The 21,449-nt window shown below is 41.7% G+C and overlaps 1 protein-coding gene across 5 annotated transcripts in view; it reads left to right on the top strand.

Annotated features, from left to right (window-relative positions):
• ATP11A (ATPase phospholipid transporting 11A) overlaps window positions 1–21,449 on the top strand; it is a 239,391-nt gene that overhangs the window by 123,894 nt on the left and 94,048 nt on the right. For all 5 annotated transcript variants that reach the window (XM_034758138.1, XM_034758139.1, XM_034758140.1 and 2 more), the window contains exons 4-5: window positions 11,939–12,019; window positions 17,415–17,522. In XM_034758138.1, the coding sequence (XP_034614029.1) occupies window positions 11,939–12,019; window positions 17,415–17,522 (189 nt within the window). The remainder of the gene's footprint in view (window positions 1–11,938; window positions 12,020–17,414; window positions 17,523–21,449) is intronic.

Genomic DNA, 21,449 nt, shown 5'->3' with positions numbered 1-21,449 from the left:
CACAGCACCTCTATAAAGTAGGTATGTAAATGTTATTCCCATTTTAGAGATGGGCATATAGAATAAAATATTAATTGACTTGGTCAAAGTCACACAGCAAGCAAGTGGCAGAACTCTGATTAGAATTTGGAGTTCCTCATTCCCAACCCTACACTCATTCCTCTTAACATTAAACCAATAAAAAAAGAGTGAGTCCTTATGGATTTTTTTTTCTTGTGCAATAAAGCCTGCCGCAAGAGAACATCAGAGATCAGAAAAAATAGTCACCTGTGGTACTATTAAATAGACAAACTATTTGAAAACCTTGGTGCAGGTTTCACTATATTTATCCAGAATTATTATTTTTATTAATCTAGAACTAGAGTGATTTAAAAAAAAAAAAGGAATATTGGAAGCCCACTCCATTTGATTTTTTTTTTAACGGAGGGGACCATAACCATATAGTTCAAGCGTTTTTCAACAAGAATGTGCTCAGATTTTCTTTCCACAAAATATTTTTTATAGAAATGTCTCCTAGGTTTGAAAGCAGAGAATAGATATCTGGAAATGTCTGAGTCTTTAACTTGTTGAAGACTGATTGCTGTTGCAAAGTCAGAATTGTGTCCTTCACTCCATGTATAAACTGTAACATAAAATACTTGTAAGTAGTTTGTCTATTTTAACTTATAGATTCATAGACTTTAAGGTGAGAAGGGACCATCATGATCATTTAGTCTGACCTCCTACACATTGCAGGCCTCAGGACCTTGTCCACCCACTCCTGTAATAGACCCCTAACCTCTTGCTGAGTTACTGAAGTACTCAAATCATGATTTAAAGACTTCAAGTTACAGAGAATTCACCGTTTACACTAGTTGAAACTGTAAGTGACCCATGCCCCATGCTGCAGAGGAAGGCGAAAACTCTACAGGGTCTCTGCCAATCTGATCTCGGGGAAGATTCCTTCCTGACCCTAAATATGGTGATCAGTTAGAGACTCTTAACTAGTTTGTAGTTAGTATAGTCTATGGTTAGCATAGAGTAGTTCCCTCATCCCCAGTTGGGGGAAATCTCCAGTTCCAGGACTATGTCAGAGACCTGAGCTTCAAGAATTGCATTTCCTGCCCTTGTCTTTCTCCATCAGCAACGATTATCAACGGTGCCTGTGCTGTCTGGGAGAAGTACATATCTCTGCTAGTGCAATATCTGCTGATCCTTTCCACCCAGAACTCAAGAGGCCTAGGAGCCCCGACTGAAGTTCCTGATGGAGGAGGCTATGAGGCCCCGCTCTGATCCAGGCCCGGCAGAGCTGCCTGTAAATTGTCCTCCACCGACCAGCAGTGCCCCTCCAAGTACTTGGCTTGGAGCGGAACAGTTAACTCTAAAGCCCAAGGACTTTTCCTCCAGGGCTTTCTATGAAAATAGAGGGCACTCTCATGGGTGCAAGGACAGATCCTCACAGACGACTGTCTATAGGAAATGTGTTTCCTCCCCAGGCCAGGCCAAGCTGGGTGAGACATCACATCTGGAACCCATGGAAGTGGCTCTGCAAAAGATCCCCAGGTTGGAGGGCAAGGCATGCAAAAAGAGGGATCCGACGGTGACTGCTTCTGAAAGGGAAGGACAGATGCTCACCGGTTCCATCTACGAGTGTGGGTCCAGACTCCTCATTGGCACTGCCTTGTTCACCTAAAGAATGTTCGGCTTCACAAATGAGCCGGGTCCTTCAGCCATATGTGCTGGAACTCCCTGGGTCCCAAGCCATACAGGGACCTATGTAACACCGGAGGACATACTCTTCCCCTACTCACAGTCTCCACTCTTTTTTCTGGCCCCCCTCTCTTGAGGGATTCATAGATTCATAGATTATAGGACTGGAAGGGACCTCGAGAGGTCATCGAGTCCAGTCCCCTGCCCGCATGGCAGGACCAAATACTGCCTAGACCATCCCTAATAGACATTTATCTAACCTACTCTTAAATATCTCCAGAGACGGAGATTCCAAAACCTCACTAGGCAATTTGTTCCAGTGTTTAACCACCCTGACAGTTAGGAACTTTTTCCTAATGTCCAACCTAGACCTCCCTTGCTGCAGTTTAAACCCATTGTTTCTGGTTCTATCCTTAGAGGCTAAGGTGAACAAGTTTTCTCCCTCCTCCTTATGACACCCTTTTAGATACCTGAAAACTGCTATCATGTCCCCTCTCAGTCTTCTCTTTTCCAAACTAAACAAACCCAATTCTTTCAGCCTTCCTTCATAGGTCATGTTCTCAAGACCTTTTCCAGTCTTCTGGAATCTCTCCCGTCTCCCATGACTTTCCAAAGATAATAGCTAGAGGCTCAGATACCTCCTCTATTAGCTCCTTGAGTATTCTAGGATGCATTTCATCAGGCCCGGGTGACTTGCAGTCATCTAACTTTTCTAAGTGATTTTTAACTTGTTCTTTTTTTATTTTATCCGCTAAACCTACCCCCTTCCCATTAGTATTCACTATGTTAGGCATTCCTTCAGACTTCTCGGTGAAGACCGAAACAAAGAAGTCATTAAGCATCTCTGCCATTTCCAAGTTTCCTGTTACTGTTTCTCCCTCTTCACTAAGCAGTGGGCCTACCCTGTCTTTGGTCTTCCTCTTGCTTCTAATGTATTGATAAAAAGTCTTCTTGTTTCCCTTTATTCCCGTAGCTAGTTTGAGCTCATTATGTGCCTTTGCCTTTCTAATCTTGCCCCTGCATTCCTGTGTTGTTTGCCTATATTCATCCTTTGTAATCTGTCCTAGTTTCCATTTTTTATATGACTCCTTTTTATTTTTTAGATCGTGCAAGATCTCGTGGTTAAGCCAAGGTGGTCTTTTGCCACATTTTCTATCTTTCCTAACCAGCGGAATAGCTTGCTTTTGGGCCCTTAATAGTGTCCCTTTGAAAAACTGCCAACTCTCCTCAGTTGTTTTTCCCCTCAGTCTTGATTCCCATGGGACCTTACCTATCAGCTCTGTGAGCTTCCCAAAATCTGCCTTCCTGAAATCCATTGTCTCTATTTTGCTGTTCTCCCTTCTACCCTTCCTTAGAATTGCAAACTCTATGATTTCATGATCACTTTCACCCAGGCTGCCTTCTACTTTCACATTCTCAACGAGTTCCTCCCTATTTGTTAAAATCAAGTCTAGAACAGCTTCCCCCCTAGTAGCTTTTTCAACCTTCTGAAATAAAAAGTTGTCTCCGATGCAGTCCAAGAATTTGTTGGATAGTCTGTTCCCCGCTGTGTTATTTTCCCAACATATATCCGGATAGTTGAAGTCCCCCATCACCACCAAATCTTGGGCTTTGGATGATTTTGTTAGTTGCTTGAAAAAAGCCTCATCCACCTCTTCCACCTGGTTAGGTGGCCTGTAGTAGACTCCTAGCATGACATCTCCCTTGTTTTTTGCCCCTTTAAGCCTAACCCAGAGACTCTCAACACTTCCGTCTCCTAAGTCCATCTCTACCTCAGTCCAAGTGTGTACATTTTTAATATATAAGGCAACACCTCCTCCCTTTTTCCCCTGTCTATCCTTCCTGAGCAAGCTGTACCCATCCACACCAACATTCCAATCATGTGTATTATCCCACCAAGTTTCAGTGATGCCAACAATGTCATAGTTGTATTTATTTATTAGCACTTCCAGTTCTTCCTGCTTATTCCCCATACTTCTCGCATTTGTATATAGGCATCTAAGATACTGGTTTGATCTTTCCTCCCAGTTTTGTCCTGACTCTCCTTTCTCTCTGCCAATATAGCCCACACTCCCTCTTGTTTCCGACCCATCTCCCCGGTCTCCGTGTTCCCCACTTACCTGTGGGCTTTGCTCACCTGTCCCCGTCGAACCTAGTTTAAAGCCCTCCTCACTAGGTTAGCCAGTCTGTGTCCAAATAGGGTCTTTCCTCTCCTCGAAAGGTGAACGCCATCTCTGCCTAGCAGTCCTTCCTCTAATAGCATCCCGTGGTCTAGGAAGCCAAAGCCCTCCTGGCGACACCATCTTCGCAGCCAGGCATTCACCTCCATGATGCATCTGTCTCTGCCCGGGCCCCTACCTTTGACAGGAAGAATTGAAGAGAATACCACCTGCGCTCCAAACTCCTCACCCGTACTCCCAGAGCCCTGTAGTCACTCTTGATCCGCTCAGTGTCACACCGCGCAGTATCATTTGTGCCCACATGGATGAGTAGCATGGGGTAGTAGTCAGAGGACTGGATAATCCTCGACAATGCCTCCGTAACGTCTCGGATACGGGCCCCCGGCAGGCAGCATACCTCCCGAGATGAAATGTCAGGGCGACAGATGGGTGCCTCCGTCCCCCTCAGCAGAGAGTCTCCGACCACCACTACCCTACGTTTCCTATTCGCAGTGGTGGCAGCAGACTTTCCAGCCTTAGAAGCCTCGTACCCCTCCTCCTTTACTGTAGGGAGTGATTCCTTCTTTCCTGTATCAAGAAGAGCATAACGGTTACCTATAACCACGGCAGGAGGGTTCGGAGCAAGGGTGGAGCACTGCCTGCTGCCAGAAGTAACCAGCTGCCAGTGTCCACCCTGAGCCATCTCCTCCTCCACCAGTGGTGTATCAGCAGTCCTGTGTACTGGGACAGCTACCTCAGCTGTCTCCACATGGACACTGTCGAGGAATTGCTCATGGATACGGATGCTCCTCAACCTAGCCACCTCCTCCTGTAGCTCTCCCACCTGCTGCCTGAGAGATTCCACCAGCAGGCACCTCTCACATTGGATGGTCCCCCCAGCCTGGATATCAGTAAGTGGAAATTGCAAGTTACAGTCTTTGCAAAACCACACCAGGATCTGGGTAGAGGATCTGGGATGTTCTTTCTCCAGAGGAGGAATCTTTACTGATGTCTCAGGAGCAGTTCCATCTCCAACTATTGGGCAGGAGCGACCTGGAACCTGCTACCGATGGAACAGTCCTCGTAATCAGAGGAGTCAGACGAGATAGCCGCACAGTATCTCTGCTCAGGCACAGGAGCCCCAACAGACAGTTGAGAGAGCGTACTTGCTATCTCTCCGGGTATGACCCTCCTAGGCACTACTGGTACCAATTCCCCTGGGAGCCACTGCAATGGATGGATCCTGCCATCTGGACTTATTGGGGCCTATGGGATCCTTATGGCAGGCCTCTGGAGCCCTTTCAGAAGTTGCACCGCTCCTCCCCTTCTCACCAGCCAGTTCCATCTCTGTACAAGGAGGAGGAGCCAGAACCAGTTCCACTGGTACCAACGATTCCAATAGGGTCATTGTCTTCATTATCCCCAGACAATGCTGTCATTCTTTCATTGCTTTTTCTGCCAAATGACCACTGTCAGTACCAGGAGCTTTTAGAAAAGGTCACAAACGATTTACAGATCCCAATAGTGGAGGTTTAGATCCTTCCACACTAGCTCCTGGATATTTTGCAGCCACAGGGATGGAGTAAGGTGGCCCTTCCAATTATACTCTATATTAGAGCCAGCCACAGTGGTATGGTACACACCAGCATCTTGTGGCCCTACACCAAAAAAGATCGAGCTACATTATTTTGTTCCTGCCAAAGGAGCTGACTTCTTGTTTTCTCATCCTACCCCCAGTTCTTTGGTGGTACAGTCAGTCATGGAAATCCACCCTGGCACATAAGGGCTCAAAGAGACTGGACCTCCTGGGAAGAAAGATCTTCTCCTCCACATGTCTGTAATTTTGCATAACTAACTACAAGCATTGGTAGCTAAATACGATTTTAATACCTATGCCAGGCTTGCGGACTTTAAAGATAAACTTCCCATAGACAACCCAGTTCCAGTCCCTTCTAGATGAAGGGAAGTTAGTAGCAAAGGTGGCCCTCCACACAGAGGTGGATGCTGCAAACACAGTATCCAGGACTTGTATTGTGAAGGGACTCATGGCTACACTTGTCAAGGTTTCCTAGAAAGGTCCAAATCACCATCCAGGACCTCCCCTTTAATGAGTCTAACCTTTTCAGTGGAAAGACAGATGAGTCCCTGCAGTCACTAAAGGACTTGATCTATTTTGCAGTCCCTGGGGATTTACCTTCCAGGTAGCCTTTAGATGGGTGCCACCTTACTCTCTTTGCCCACAGCTAGAACAAGATCACCCCAGACAGTTGGGTCCTGGAGATTATCCATCGGGGATACTCCATTGAGTTTCTCTCCTTCCCTTATCACAAACTCTGTTCCCAATTTCCCTTCGAGGACGAAAATTGATTTTTTCATCTTGAGGCAGAATCCCTTTTACACTGGGGGATGGTAGCAGCCCAGATAAAGTGGCAGGGCTACATGGTGTTCCCATACCTGGACAACAGGCGTCTGGTAGGCCAATCTCATGAGGAAGTCATGTCAGTGATAGGATCTCTTTGGCAACTTCTTGCTACCTTGGGCATTTGTATAAATGAAGAAAAGTCTGTTTTGTCACCCACAAGGACAGTAAACTATTACCAGCACCCACCTGAGCCTCCAGGCAAAATAGGAGCACAACTGGACTCAGTCTCTACAAGAGCATTTCTTCCCTCAGGCAGATGTCACATGATGAGCAACCTGATTTTCTGCATTACCCGCAAACCGTGAACTATGGTGCACCAGCGTCTCTTGCTGTTGGGTCACGTGGCTGCATATAGCTATGTGATGCTGTTCGCCAGACTCCACTTGCTGTGTCTGTAAGCCTGGCTCCACTTGATTTACCAGCCAAACAGGGACCACATCCTCTCCAAGGTGACTGTTCCCATCAGAGTTCTCACCTCCCTTGCTTGGTGGTCGAACCCAAACAAAGTCATGGTGAGAACTTCTTTCAACCCTCCCATACCAAGAGTCACCATTGTGACAGACGCCTCCCTCAGGGAGGGGGCCCATACCTTGACTACCACACTTCTCAGTATACCTGGACCACCAAAAAGGGCAGACTGCATATAAATTTACTGTGACGATGAAATGCTATCAAAATAAAGAACTTAATAGTAGTGGGGGATTTCAATTATCCCCATATTGACTGGGTACATGTCACCTCAGGACGAAAGACAGAGACAAAATTTCTAGATACTTTAAAACTACTGCTTCTTGGAGCAGCTGGTACAGGAACCCACAAGGGGAGAGGCAAATCTCAATTTAGTCCTGAGTGGAACGCAGGATCTGGTCCAAGAGGTAACTGTAACAGGACCTCTTGGAAATAGTGACCATAATATAATAACATTTAACATTCCTGTGGTGGGAAGAACACCTCAACAGCCCAACAACACTGTGGCATTTAATTTCAGAAAGGGGAACTATGCAAAAATGAGGAGGTTAGTTAAACAGAAATTAAAAGGTACAGTGACTAGAGTGAAATCCCTGCAAGCTGCATGGACACTTTTCAAAGACACCATAATAGAGGCCCAAATTAAAAAACACAGCAGAAGAACTAAAAAAGAGCCACTGTGGCTTAACCATGTAAAAGAAGCAGTGAGAGATAAAGACATTTTTTAAAAAGTGGAAGTCAAATCCCAGTGAGATAAATAGAAAGGAGCATAAACACTGCCAAATTAAGTGTAAAAATGTAATAAGAAAAGCCCAAAAGGAGTTTGAAGAACAGCTAGCCCAAAACTCAAAAGGTAATAACAAAATGTTTTTTAAGTACATCAGAAGCAGAAAGCCTACTAAACAACCAGTAGGGCCCCCTCGACGATCAAGATACAAAAGGAGCACTTAAAGACGATAAAGTCATTGTGGAGAAACTAAATTAATTCTTTGCTTCAGTCTTCACGGCTGAGGGTGTTAGGGAGATTCCCAAACCTGAGCCGTCCTTTGTGGGTGACAAATCTGAGGAATTGTCACAAATTGAAGTGTCACTAGAGGAGGTTTGGGAATTAATTGATAAATTTAACAGTAACAAGTCACTGGGACCAGATGGCATTCACCCAAGAGTTCTGAAAGAACTCAAATGTGAAATTGCAGAACTATTAACTATGGTTTGTAACCTGTCCTTTAAATCAGCTTCTGTACCCAATGACTAGAAGATAGCTAATGTAACACCAATATTTTAAAAGAGTTCTAGAGGTGATCCCGGCAATTACAGACCGGTAAGTCTAACATCAGTACCGGGCAAATTAGTTGAAACATTAGTAAAGAATAAAATTGTCAGACACATAGAAGAACATAACTTGTTGGGCAAAAGTCAACATGGTTTCTGTAAAGGGAAATCATGTCTTATTAATCTATTAGAGTTCTTTGAAGGGGTCAACAAACGTGGACCAGGGGGATCCAGTGGACATAGTATACTTAGATTTCCAGAAAGCTTTTGACAAGGTCCCTCACCAAAGGCTCTTAACTTACGTAAGTTGTCATGGGATAAGAGGGAAGATCCTTTCGTGAATTGAGAACTGGTTAAAAGATAGGGAACAAAGGGTAGGAATAAATGGTAAATTTTCAGAATGGAGAGGGGTAACTAGTGGTGTTTCCCAAGGGTCAGTCCTAGGACCAATCCTATTCAACTTATTCCTAAATGATCTGGAGAAAGGGGTAAACAGTGAGGGGGCACAGTTTGCAGATGATACTGAATTGCTCAAGATAGTTAAGACCAAAGCAGACGGTAAAGAACTTCAAAAAAGTGATTGGACAACAAAATGGCAAATAAAATTTAATGTGGATAAATGTAAAGTAATGCACATTGGAAAAAATAACCCCAACTGTACATACAATATGATGGGGGCTAATTTAGCTACAACTAATCAGGAAAGAGATCTTGAAGTCATTGTGGATACTTCTCTGAAGACGTCCATGCAGTGTGCAGCGGCAGTCAAAAAAGCAAACAGGATGTTAGGAATCATTAAAAAGGGGATAGAGAATAAGACGGAGAATATCTTATTGCCCTTATATAAATCCATGGTATGCCTACATCTTGAATACTGCGTACAGATGTGGTCTCCTCATCTCAAAAAAGATATACTGGCATTAGAAAAGGTTCAGAGAAGGGCAACTAAAATGATTAGGGGTTTGGAACGGGTCCCATATGAGGAGAGATTAAAGAGGCTAGGACTTTTCAGCTTGGAAAAGAGGAGAGTAAGGGGGGATATGATAGAGGTATATGAAATCATGAGGGGTGTGGAGAAAGTGAATAAGGAAAAGTTATTTACTTGTTCCCATAATATAAGAACTAGGGGCCACCAAATGAAATTAATGGGCAGCAGGTTTAAAACAAATAAAAGGAAGTTCTTCACACAGCGCACAGTCAACCTGTGGAACTCCTTGCCTGAGAAGGTTATGAAGGCTAGGACTGTAACAGGGTTTAAAAGAGAACTGGATAAATTCATGGAGGTTAAGTCCATTAATGGCTATTAGCCAGGATGGGTAAGGAATGGTGTCCCTAGCCTCTGTTTGTCAGAGGGTGGAGATGGATGGCAGGAGAGAGATCACTTGATCATTACCTGTTAGGTTCACTCCCTCTGGGACACCTGGCATTGGACACTGGCGATAGACCGGATACTGGGCTGGATGGACCTTTGGTCTGACCCAGTATGGCCATTCTTCTGTTCTTACTGGACCTGAGGGCAATCTGCCTTGTGTTAAAGGCCTTCTTTCCCTTCATATGCTTGCTCCATGTACAGATAATGTTGGACAGCGTACTCATGGTGGGGTATATGAACAGAGGATTAAGATCTTGTCCTCTGTGCCTGGAAGCAGTCAGACTTTGGAAGTGGTGTTTCAGAAACCACATTATGATACAGGCCACATACCTCCCGGGTGTTAATAACTCCCTAGCAAACAAACTAAGCAGACCATGAATGGCAGATCCACAACACAGTCCTAACCAAGATATTTAGGTAATGGGGTACTCCCAGATGAACAGAAAACTTCCCCCTCTATTGTTCCAGGGGACCGATGGGTTGTGATTCCCAGGGTGATGATCTCCTGGATGGGCAGCCTCAGATACACCTTTCTTTCCATCCCCCTACTATCGCAAGTCGTAGGGAAGATCCATTCTCCTCCTGCTGGCCCAGACTATCCTGGTTCATAGAACTTCTAACTATGTCCATACACGTCCATCAGGATCCTCCCTTTTGCAGATCTCCTAACCCTTGACAGGGGGGAAAATCAAGCATCCCAATCTGGGATCACTCCACCTCACGGGCCTGGTGTTTGGATGGGCGTCAGAAATAGAATGCTCATGCACCACCCCAGTTTAGGAAATCCTTAACCGAAGTAGAAAGGATTCTCTACAAGCTAGTTATCTAGCTAAATGGAGACACTTTTCAGCCTGGGTACACCTCCACCAACTTTCGCTAAATACCGTGAGCATTCCAGTTATCTTATACTATCTCCTCTCCATAAAGACTGCAGGTCTAGCCCTTAGTTTGCTTTGGGTACACTTAGCAGTGATTAGTGCTTTCTTCCCTCCGTTAGAAGAACATTCTGTCTTTGCTCACCCTGCGACTGTATGATTTATGAAGGGCTGATTAGGATCTTTCCACTGGTCATTAAATCTATGGCTCAATGGGACATTAACCTTGTCTTGTCGACATTTAAAGATCCACACTTCTGACCTACGGCAACTTGTGCTATGAACCACCCCAATCCATGAAGGTGGCATTCTTAGTGACCATCACTTCCCCCAGAAGGATTGGGGAGCTAGGAGCCATTATGGCAGATCCTCCCTATACAAAATGTTTCACAAAGAGAAGGTTTCCCTTAGGTTATACCCCAAATTTCTTCCCCAACATTGTTTGAGTTCCACATCAATCGGACAACACCATCACCTATAATTTTTCTCAAAACCCCATGCTTCTTCCTAAGATAAGAGACTTCACTCCCTCAACATTAGGCTCAATTGGCATTCTGCCTGCAAAGAATCAAACCAATTAGAAAATCTCTGAGACTCTATTGCCATAGCAGAAAGATTGCATGGGCAAGCCATATCCTCCCAGAGGATTTCTAAGTGGGTTTTGGAATGCATCTTAGAATGCTACAAAATAGCAAATATTCCCCTCCAGGGGGTATTACAGATCTCTCCATGCAAGCACATGCTGGCTCCATGGCATCCCTATCTGACGTTCTACTGCAGGACATTTGCAGGGCATCATCTTGGAGTTCTGTTGACATGTTCATAACACATTACACTCTAGACCAAGCAGCAATTGCAGATGCAGCTGTAGGAAGGGCATAACTACAAGCAATTGTGCTGCCACCTTCCCTGCACCCTTCTCTAGTCTGAACACTGCTTGCCAGTCACCCATGTGTGAAATGTAGATAGGGACCACACACCTCAAAGAATATTCAGTTACAGTAAGTAACCTCCATTTCTTCTCTGAGTGATGGTCCCTATGTGTATTCCACACATGGGTGACTGGCAAGCAGTGTTCAGTCTGGAGGAGGGTGTGAGAAGGTGTCACAGAGATGCTTGTAGTGCTGCCTTTCCTATGGCTGCATCTGTAGTCACTGCTTTCCATCCTCCATCCCTTCTGCTTCAGATCTGGTTGGATTGCAGTAAAAAGAGGAACTGGAGAGGCGTTGACCCACACTGCCTTTCATTCCTTGGTTGGAAGCGCAAGGAGAGCTACTGCACAAGTGCAGGTCAATTGACACTGCTTTGAAGAATTTCCAGACTTGAGCACATGGCACACATGCATACTCATGTGTGGAATACAGATAGGGACCACATATCTCAAAGAATCTCCAGTTACAGTAAGCAACCTCCATTTTGACAGAGTGCAAGATCATATAAGCCTATCCACCAATTCATGTATTTGCAATTACAGATGGTGTCAGGGAGTGGTATTGTCAATAGAAATAACCTTGATTTCTTATTGCACTTACTTTCTTTTTTTTAATAATAAGTTGCTTTGTGTATAGTTGCACTGTGAGCTTTTTAAAAAGCCTAATATAAATTTCATGCTTGGAAAATAATTGCATTAAATTCACAAAACTATATTCAGGAAATGGTATGATTATTCTTTGTGTTACAGTTAATTATTGATACACCAACCAGTCCAGTAACAAGTGGACTTCCGCTTTTCTTTGTCATCACTGTAACAGCTATCAAACAGGTGAGAGTTTCTTTTGGGGGGGAGATGGGGGAGTAAAACTGAAGATTGTATGAAAATGTAAATTTGTTTTATTTTTCCTTTTTTTTATTAACTGCCAATGTTACTTTTGTTTGTTCTTGGGGATTCAAGGGCAGGGTTATCTTTTCTTTACTTTGAAGGCTTTACTTTTTATTTGCCTCTGTTTTAAGTAGAATTTTATTGGTTGTTAAATGATGCTGGCTTTCATTTATTCAACAGAACTTTCAAAATTATTTTGTAATATTAATTTGTACTTTGTGTAACTGTGCTCCGAAGAATAGTTTATACAATTGTATTTATAAAAAGTATCCAGATGTTTGTTTCTTTTTGTTCCTAAATATTTATCTACCTACCTATTCAAAAAATTGAAAATATGCGGAGGAAGAATTGTAGCAGTAGGTTATAGAATAAAATTATTGCTCTTATCTGTGAGGAAATTTCCAACCTACAGTTGTTGTGATACGTATAGACAACGTCTATACAGTAGCCACAAGATGGACTTTTTAAGTATTTGAATCACATTAATTTTTACTTAAACTATTAACAGTTTATAACGAGACTTAATGGATCTTACAAATGATTGAGTATACTATATAATAATGCTTTAAATATATTTAAAAATTATCTATAAAAACTAAAATAATAAAATTCAAGTAAGTCAGTACTTCCCATATCAATGTAGCTTGGAAGATCTTAATAAAGGTTCCCCTAATCTAAATAAAATAATACTATAATAGTATGGAACTGTGTCAGCCTTCCTTTCTCTTTTGTAGATTTTAAATTAATATTACCATAGAGAGTGGATTACAGCAGTTTGTAACTCTGTGACCAAGTACTGCAATGCTCTTTGCTAGAGTGGATTGGTACACCTGTGTAGAATCCCAATAAAATCAGTGGGGGACCCCACACAGAATATATGCTGTATGCTATGACTTAACTGTGTAAGAATTTCATATCTTCAGTTACACTGGCTCAACCTGTTCCCATTCAGACTCCAGTCTGCATTCTGCCATTGATCAGGACACCAACAGTTTCATTCATACAATATAGAGGGGGAAGAGAGTAAAGAAGTGCTGTGATAATTGGGCGTATAAATTTACCCTTATTGTGAGTTCAAATGTGAAAGGTGTTTGAAAGTTCATAAAATGTCACAATAACCTAGAACAACATATGTTGCTGGGAAAAGGTGGGAAAGGGAGACCGTCTGAATTAGTCCGAACAAAAAGGACTGTGTTAAAATCATATCTGGTAAACAAGGAAAATGTTGGCCCAGAAATCAATTTAACCAGAATTAGTGTATAGGAAATTAGGCCTAATTGGTGGATAAAATAGTGAAGGGAAGAGCTGTTTCACCCATCACTACCTTTTGGGGTCCTCAGAAAGATTTGGAGGAGAATTAGCGAAAGTGGGCTGCCAACAACCACTGACTAAGAGAGAGAAGATCAGGAAAGGAGTGAGCTATACTATCATGGCTGTCACCTACTCCATTTCCTGAGACCTCAAGATCCACTGTAACACAGTTGGGCCTTTATCTTGACCCTGGGAGAAGTCCTGACCAGATCAGGCCAGAGAGAGGGACCCAAATCACATCACCCCTTCCATCGAGACTGACTAAATCCCGGCCATCACCTGGGATGTGAGACTTTGTCTTCTGCCTCTCCCCACATTGTGGTTTTTTCCCCTTCCCTACCTTATTTCTTCTCTTTCCTATCCTCCCTCTTTCTTCTATCTAATAAGAGTCTGGGTTAGCTGGTCAAAACTGTATTTTACGGCACTGCTATAACCCTGTGACCAGCAATGCCCTAAACAGCCCTGGTACAAGTTTGCCAAGTCTTGGAGTAGCTAATAAGACAATATGCCATGCTTTTGTTTTTTCAGTAGTGAGGTGCAAGTAAGAGTCAACACCAGACAGAAGCCTGCATTTTCTGTCTTTATTGTTCTTTTCTCTCCCCTTTTGAGTGTGTGTTTTTGTTTTGTCTTCTAAGAAACAGAATCAGACTTTAACACCACCACCACCACCACCTCCAGACCACATCAACTAACTTCTTCTCTTTCCGCCAAAATGGCCGTTATTACCACTTTAATACCTCCAAGACACTGTCAGACGGGGATGGTGTGTTTTGGTGGGGTGTCTGTCTTAAAACTTTCTCCAGCAAAAGGGAAAGAGAACAAAAAATGTTAAAATGAAAGCCTACTTAATACTTCACATTTCAAAACTTTAACTGTTTTCTGCATCTTTATTAAAAGGTTAAAAAATGTAGTGTGTTTGCCATGGTACTAAGCAGGCTAAGATCTTTGTCTACCAAACCTTGTTTAACACTGTTTAATATTGGACAGTGACAGGATCATGTTGACACCTTTAATTCTTTCGTCCAATATATTCCATCTAACGTGATACAACAGAGGGTACAATTGTTTGTATTAACATTTTACTGCTCAAAATTGTGTGATGCTATCTGCTCAGTGCCAGGAGTCAACACTCTTTGTACAGACATTAGCTGGTTATTATTTTTCTTAACTTCTTCAAACAAAAGTATTCTGTGCTCAGAGAAAGAAGTTAAGATTATAGGACATCAAGAGAGATTAATATGTCAGACTTCAGTTCAAAACTTTTTGGGTGGCAATGGGGCCTCTTTATTCCAATATTCCATGCCTCCATTTGGGCTTGCCCCAGTTCTGGTCCCTAGAAAGAAAGTAACTTCCATTGTGTCATACTGGGACAACTGGCTACCGCTGTAGTTGTTTCAAGTCATTTGGCAGTGATGAATGCAGAGAATATTCATTCTACACATTTCTCTTTCATTAGTTGTAATAGAAATTACAAACAGCAGCATTTTCATTCCTTCACAGTGCATGACTGACTAAACTTTGCAGTCAAATTCAGTATTTGCTGACACTAGATGGTTGTGGGAAGCACAACAGCTAGTTTTTACGGGTGGTTTTCCCACTCTAAGATTTGAGGGATTATTTTTAACAGTCTGTTGTTGTGGTTTGACAACAATCAAACAAAGACTGGATTATTACAAAGTGTTCCACATAAAACTACACTTGTATCCCCTTGTGACTACTCTCAGAAGCTACAGCTGGTGTGGACTTTGGTGGGCTGCTTGTATACCCGTGTTAGCTGCTGGGAGCATGTTACGCAGTGCTCCAAAGACTATACTGGTTCCGTATTCATTTCTGGGTGTAATTCAAAGTGGTGATATTGATCTCTTAGGCAAGGAGTTTCAAACATACCTAAGGGAACTAAAAGCATTGAATTCCAGTGAGATTTGAAATCACAGCCTTTAAACCCACTGTTTTTTAGGCTGTGTGTGTCAGGGGAATCACCTACAGTAGAACCTCAGAGTTACGAACACCTTGGGAATGGAGGTTGTTCGTAACTCTGAAATATTCATAACTCTGAACAGAACGTTATGGTTGTTCTTTCAAAAGTTTACAACTGAACATTGACTTAATACAGCTTTGAAACTTTACTATATAGAAGAAAAATGCTGCTTTTCACCATCTTAATTTAAATGAAACAAGCACAGAAACAGTTTCCTTATTTTGTCAAATATTTTTTTTAAACTTTATTTTTTAATAATTTACATTTAACACAGTACTGTACTGTATTTGCTCTTTTTTTTCCTCTCTGCTGCTGCCTGATTGCGTACTTCTGGTTCCAAATGAGGTGTGTGGTTGACCGGTCAGTTCATAACTCTGGTGTTCTTACCTCTGAGGTTCTACTGTATTTCTTTACCACAACAATTGAGATTAGTTGATTTGGAATTTCTGAGGACTAGGGCAGGATGTCTTAAATTGATGGCCGTAGACTCTGGAATTTGCTTTTCCTGCTGGTCCAATGGCCTGTGGACCATGACTTTCAGTGGCATGGTGTAAAGGTCATCTGGGCTTTTCTCATTCATTAGTTATTAAAGAAATTAAAAACAGCAGCATTTTGATTCCTCCCATTGCTGGGGTATATTTGTGTCTTCAGTTGGATTTTGGAGTTATCTTTTCATATTTGGTTGACATGTCAAATTGCATTTTAATTTGTGTGTATGCTCCTGCACACATGTAATGGGTGCATCTCTAAAAATAAAAAAATAAATACAGCCATAGAAAATCCTTTATAAGCTTGAAGTTACCCTTTCTCATAAAAATAACGGAAAACCTGTGGGGTGAACTGTCACTGATATTGTTAGCAGCTGTTGTTGCATCTTCCAGTTGTCATTAATCATAAGCAATATGCTGAATTCTGCCCCTGGATATATGGCATCTATTGCCTTGTTTCTAGGAATTTCCAGGCAAAAGAGCTGCTTAGGTCGGCTCTCTGTTTATATATCAGTTCTAGCATCTGGTCTTTGTGTAAATTAGGGGCTTCCATGGAATTAATGAAAGAGAGATTTGGGGAGGATGGGAAGTAGGAGGAACTTGCACCTCCAAAAAAAAGTATCCATTCATTTTAAAAAAAAACCTAATAAAATAGTAAAACTAATTTTTTTAATTTTATAATATGGCTATACAAATTTGAAAGCAGAGTTATCATTGTATTGCTGAGATCTTCAACTATATTTGTATTTGTTCCTCTCTAATGTAACCTTATAAATTGGTGGAATAATTCATCAACCAAAATAAGCATCAGCAAGGTCACTGTCTCAAAACTTATTCTGTAGGGTTGGTGTACTGTGTACACCAAATAATAGTCCAGTGTAATCAGAAAACCAACAGGGAAACTCCCCAGTTTGTACAGGCGAGTCTCATCTTACGCGGGGGTTCCGTTCTGCGGTTAGCACATAAAGTGAAAACCGCGTAAAGTCAAAATTACATTGAGTTGAATGGCGGGCGAAATTGCCCGCACTACAAGTACAGTATTAAAATGGTTATTTTTCTCTCTTTTTTTATTTTTATTTTTGCCAACCGTAAAGCTGAAATCATGCGTGTTAAATGTGCGTAAAATGTGACAGACCTGTAGTTCATTCCAGCCCTGTAATCGCTTAATGTTGAGCCCAACCTTACCAAATGCATTCTGCACACTATGTCTCTTAAGCAGCCACTCTTATAGAAACCCCTCAGAGCACTTGGGCAAGGAGTGGTGGAAGTTGAGCTGGAGTTTACCCATTATTCACCAGAGATCAAGAAGTGGCTCTGCATTTTTTCACGAACTCTACTCACACCATCAGATTACCTTCACTTATGTTATTTAAGCACATCTGATTTGCTAAATAATAAACTATTGAAGATTTTAGTGGTATGCTTTACTTTTAATTATCATCTTGTAATGGAAAATTCTTTAACTATTTTTTGTAAGAAAGCTTTGATCTACAACTGCAATGTAAAGTGTGGCTAGCTGCATTTCCTTAACTTTATTCCATTTCACTTCACTGTTTTCTAGGGTTATGAAGATTGGCTTCGACATAAAGCAGACAATGCAATGAACCAATGCCCTGTTCATTTCATTCAGCATGGCAAACTGGTTAGAAAGCAAAGCCGAAAATTAAGAGTAAGTAACAACTAACACTGGGTATTTTTTTAGGGATCAGGCTTAACTCTCCCCCACTCCTCCCACTTGCAATACAAATTAGACAAAAATGTAATGCGCTCAGGATCACAGTATTTGCTACATCAGTGTTTCCCAAACTTGGGACGCCGCTTGTTTAGGGAAAGCCCCTGGCGGGCCGGGCCTGTTTGTTTACCTGCCGCGTCAGCAGGTCTGGCCAATCGCGGCTCCCACTGGCCGCAGTTCACCGCTCCAGGCCAATGGGAGCTGCTGAAAGCTGCGCATTGGCCTGGAGCAGCGAACCGCGGCCAATGGGAGCCATGATCGGCCGGACCTGCAGACACGGCAGGTAAACTAACCGGCCCGGCCCACCAGGGGCTTTCCCTAAACAAGTGGCGTCCCAAGTTTGGGAAACACTGCACTACATCAATATGGAAAATAAAATTTTAGAAAAATATTTTAAAACTGATTAAATCTGAATAAAATATTGTAAAAAGCTATAGCATTTCCTTCCTCATCCTTGCTTTGCTAGGCTCTCCCCTATCCATTCCCTATACTGGGTTGTCTCTCTACCCTCCTTGGTCCTTTCATTATCTCTTTCTTAACTTCTATCCCTTCACTCATGGTTTTTCTTCTGTTTTCATCTCTCTCTCTCTCCAGCAAGATAGTCTCTTTTAATCCAATTTTGATGCAAAATCCATTGACTAATTCCTCTCCTTGCAAAGAGGACACAGCCCAATCAGAATACAATCCTTGCTTTGTACCTTTTCAGCATCATAAAGCCTCTCCTTTAGATTTCTACATTTGTACCTGCACCCCTGATATTTCTGGGGGTTATTTTCAGAAACTAATGTCTGTAAATTGTCATAAGCAAAACAACTTGCCTATCTGGTTTAATTTTCAGAATGTCAACAGTTTGAAACAATTGATGGGCATTTCTTTGGAATACCCTTTTTTTTTTTCTGGTGCCTCCTGTTTTGCCAGAATTCTCTTGTCAGAGCTCTTGGCAAAATTCCTTGTGACTCTTCCGTTTGGTGTTCTGATCTCTTCACTAACCTAGTATTTTTTTTAAGACCATTTATCCTTATGACACAGTTTGTTTGGGTCCCTTCATCTTTACCTTTTCAAACAAGCAGCTGTAGTTCTAGTGCCAGTCAGGTATTCTTAAATCTTCACTGTCAAAAAAATTACTCTTGCCACCATTTTCAATATAAATATAATTCACTGTTTGTGTCTTGTAAACATAAGCACATTTAATTCTGGTGTGCGTGTTCTGTAATTTTCGCATTGGAGTGTTGCTCTTTTAAGACTTCTGAAAGCGCACTCTACACCTTGTCCCTCTCAGATTTTGGAAGGCACTTCAGATTCTTAAACCTATCTTTAGAAATCTCACATTGATACCTTCTTTCCGTTTTGTCATATCTGTGATGAAAGCGTTCTTAAAACGAACAACATGTTCTGGGTCATCATCCGAGACTGCTATAACATGAAATATATAGCAGAATTTGGGTAAAACAGAGCAGGAGACGTATAATTCTCCCCCAAGTAGTTGAGTCACAAATTTAATTAACGCATTATTTTTTTTAACGAGCAATATCAGCATGGAAGCATTTCCTCTGGAATGGTGGCCGAAGCATGAAGGGGCATAAGTATATTTAGCATATCTGGCATTTAAATACCTTGTAATGCTGGCTACACCTGTTCTCATTTTCAGGTAACATTGTAAATAGGAAGCAGGCAGCATTGTTTGTCTTAGCAATTGGCTGAACAAGAAGTAGGACTGAGTGGACTTGTAGGCGCTAAAGTTTTCCATTGTTTGCTTTTTTTGCAACGGCGTTACATTGTTAACTCATATTTAGCTTGTGGTCCACTATGATCCCCAGATCACTTTCCGCAATACTCCTTCCTAGGCAGTCATTTCCCATTTTGTATGTGTGCAACTTATTGTTCCTTCCTAAATGGAGTACTTTGCATTTGTCCTTATTGAATTTCATCCTATTTACTTCAGACCATTTCTCCAGTTTGTCCAGATCATTTTGAATTTTAATCCTATCCTCCAAAGCACTTGCAACCCCTCCCAGCTTGTTATTGTCCGTAAACTTTATAAGTGTACTCTCAATGCCATTATCTAAATCATTGATGAAGATATTGAACAGAACTGGACCCAGAACTGATCCCTGTGGGACTCCACTCGTTATGCTCTTCCAGTCTGACTGTGAACCACTGATAACTACTCTCTGGGAACGTTTTTCCAACCAATTTTGCACCCACCTTATAGTAGCTGCATCTAGGTTGCATTTCCCTAGGTTGTAGTAGTTTAATGTTTCCTTGTTTCTGCACAAACATGTAAGCAAATTTCTCTCTAATAAAATTGGAGTGTTAATGCTACGGGCTAATTGTTAGAAGCACACACTCAAATAATCTTACTGACCTCTTGTATTCTCCTGCACCATCGTTCCCTGTGACAGATCTGAAGCCTTTCATTCCCATTCTCTAGTGACAAATCTATTTTACCCATATCCACTAGATTCCAACCATCTTGGATTCCTTTTGTTATTTCTTAATCCCAGTGCCTCCAGGCAGTTTGGACATTTTATGGCACCAATGTGCCTCTGAATTACTATAATTTTTAGAAATGTGATTTGAATATATTCACTGGTATCATGCTCTGAAATTTTTTTTCTTGTTTCCAATTCTTAAAAAGAAGAAAATTCAACCGACAAAACTATTAATACAATATTATGGCTGAGAATTTAAATGCATGTACGTTTTCTGTAGCAAAAATGACTTGGTCGTCTTGTGTTGTGTTATGTGTTAGCTTCAACCATATCTATGAAATAATGTATCTTTCCATTAGAAATCTGATTTTTACCCTCACTCCCTGTAAGGATCTGACCACCTGAAACTTCACATTGTCAGGTCTTAATCCAAGATTGACACTTGGTTTTTTTTGGTACAATTTATCCCAAACTTAAAACCACAAATGCATTTTTGAGGATGAGGTTGAAGAATTAATCCTTTCATTCACAGAAATATTACTAATGCTTTTTTGGTCTATTTTAATCTGCAAAACTTCTTGGCTTAGACTATCAAAATATGTGTTCTTGTCAAGTAGTTGCATCTTTATTTGTGCCTTTTAGGGGGGCAAGGGAACAGAACCGAGGGGCTGTAATCATGTTAACATGACCATGCATGACACTGCGTGCTTTATAAAGCATGCAAGGCCCCAGTAATACTTGTCAAGCTGTGTTTGGCCTGACAAGTGCTTTACAGAGCGTGATATATTTTGCATAGCCCAGATATGGGTGCTCATTAGGAGAGGAATGGAAGGCAGAAAACCACACAGTGCAGAAGGAGCACAAGAAGGAAAGAAACGTAGGGGAGAAAATAACTGGTATTGCGAAAAGGAGGGAGGAAACAATGTATGAGTGTAGGAGGCTGTCTGGAAAAGAATAGGATCCATCCCTGCCAAGCTTGCCAGATCTGAAGGAACTCATGTTCCTGAGCAACTCCTGAAACATTTTAAAACTCTAAGGAAACTTACAGGGGAAAAAATCTTAAATGAAGTTATGGTTGAAATAATATCACTTCAATCAAGGGTTCCCCCCCCCCCCCCGTTGTAGTTTTCTCAAATGCAAATGTTAATATGAAAATTCTAATGTAAACTTCCACTTCACAAAAATACCCAAATTATTTGAAAGTACGCAGATACGGACGTTGGGTCGGCAGCTGAGCTAATTCATTAGGAATTCCTTCCACAATCTGGGAAATGTAAAAATACATTTTACCAAGTCCTACCTAAACTGTCTTGATTTTTACTTTTATACTTGGTCATTGTCAATTACCAAAATATTGTGCATCATTAGAATTGCTCACCTCCTAAAAGTTTGTTTTGGTGATGTCAAAATTCAGTCTTTAATGTCATAGTTT

The sequence above is a fragment of the Trachemys scripta genome, chromosome 1 (genome assembly GCF_013100865.1).
Source record: "Trachemys scripta elegans isolate TJP31775 chromosome 1, CAS_Tse_1.0, whole genome shotgun sequence".
In the NCBI taxonomy this organism is placed as follows: Eukaryota; Metazoa; Chordata; order Testudines; family Emydidae; genus Trachemys; species Trachemys scripta.
The sequence above is the reverse complement of the archived record's forward strand: the minus strand, read 5'-3'. Positions and strand labels throughout refer to the sequence as shown.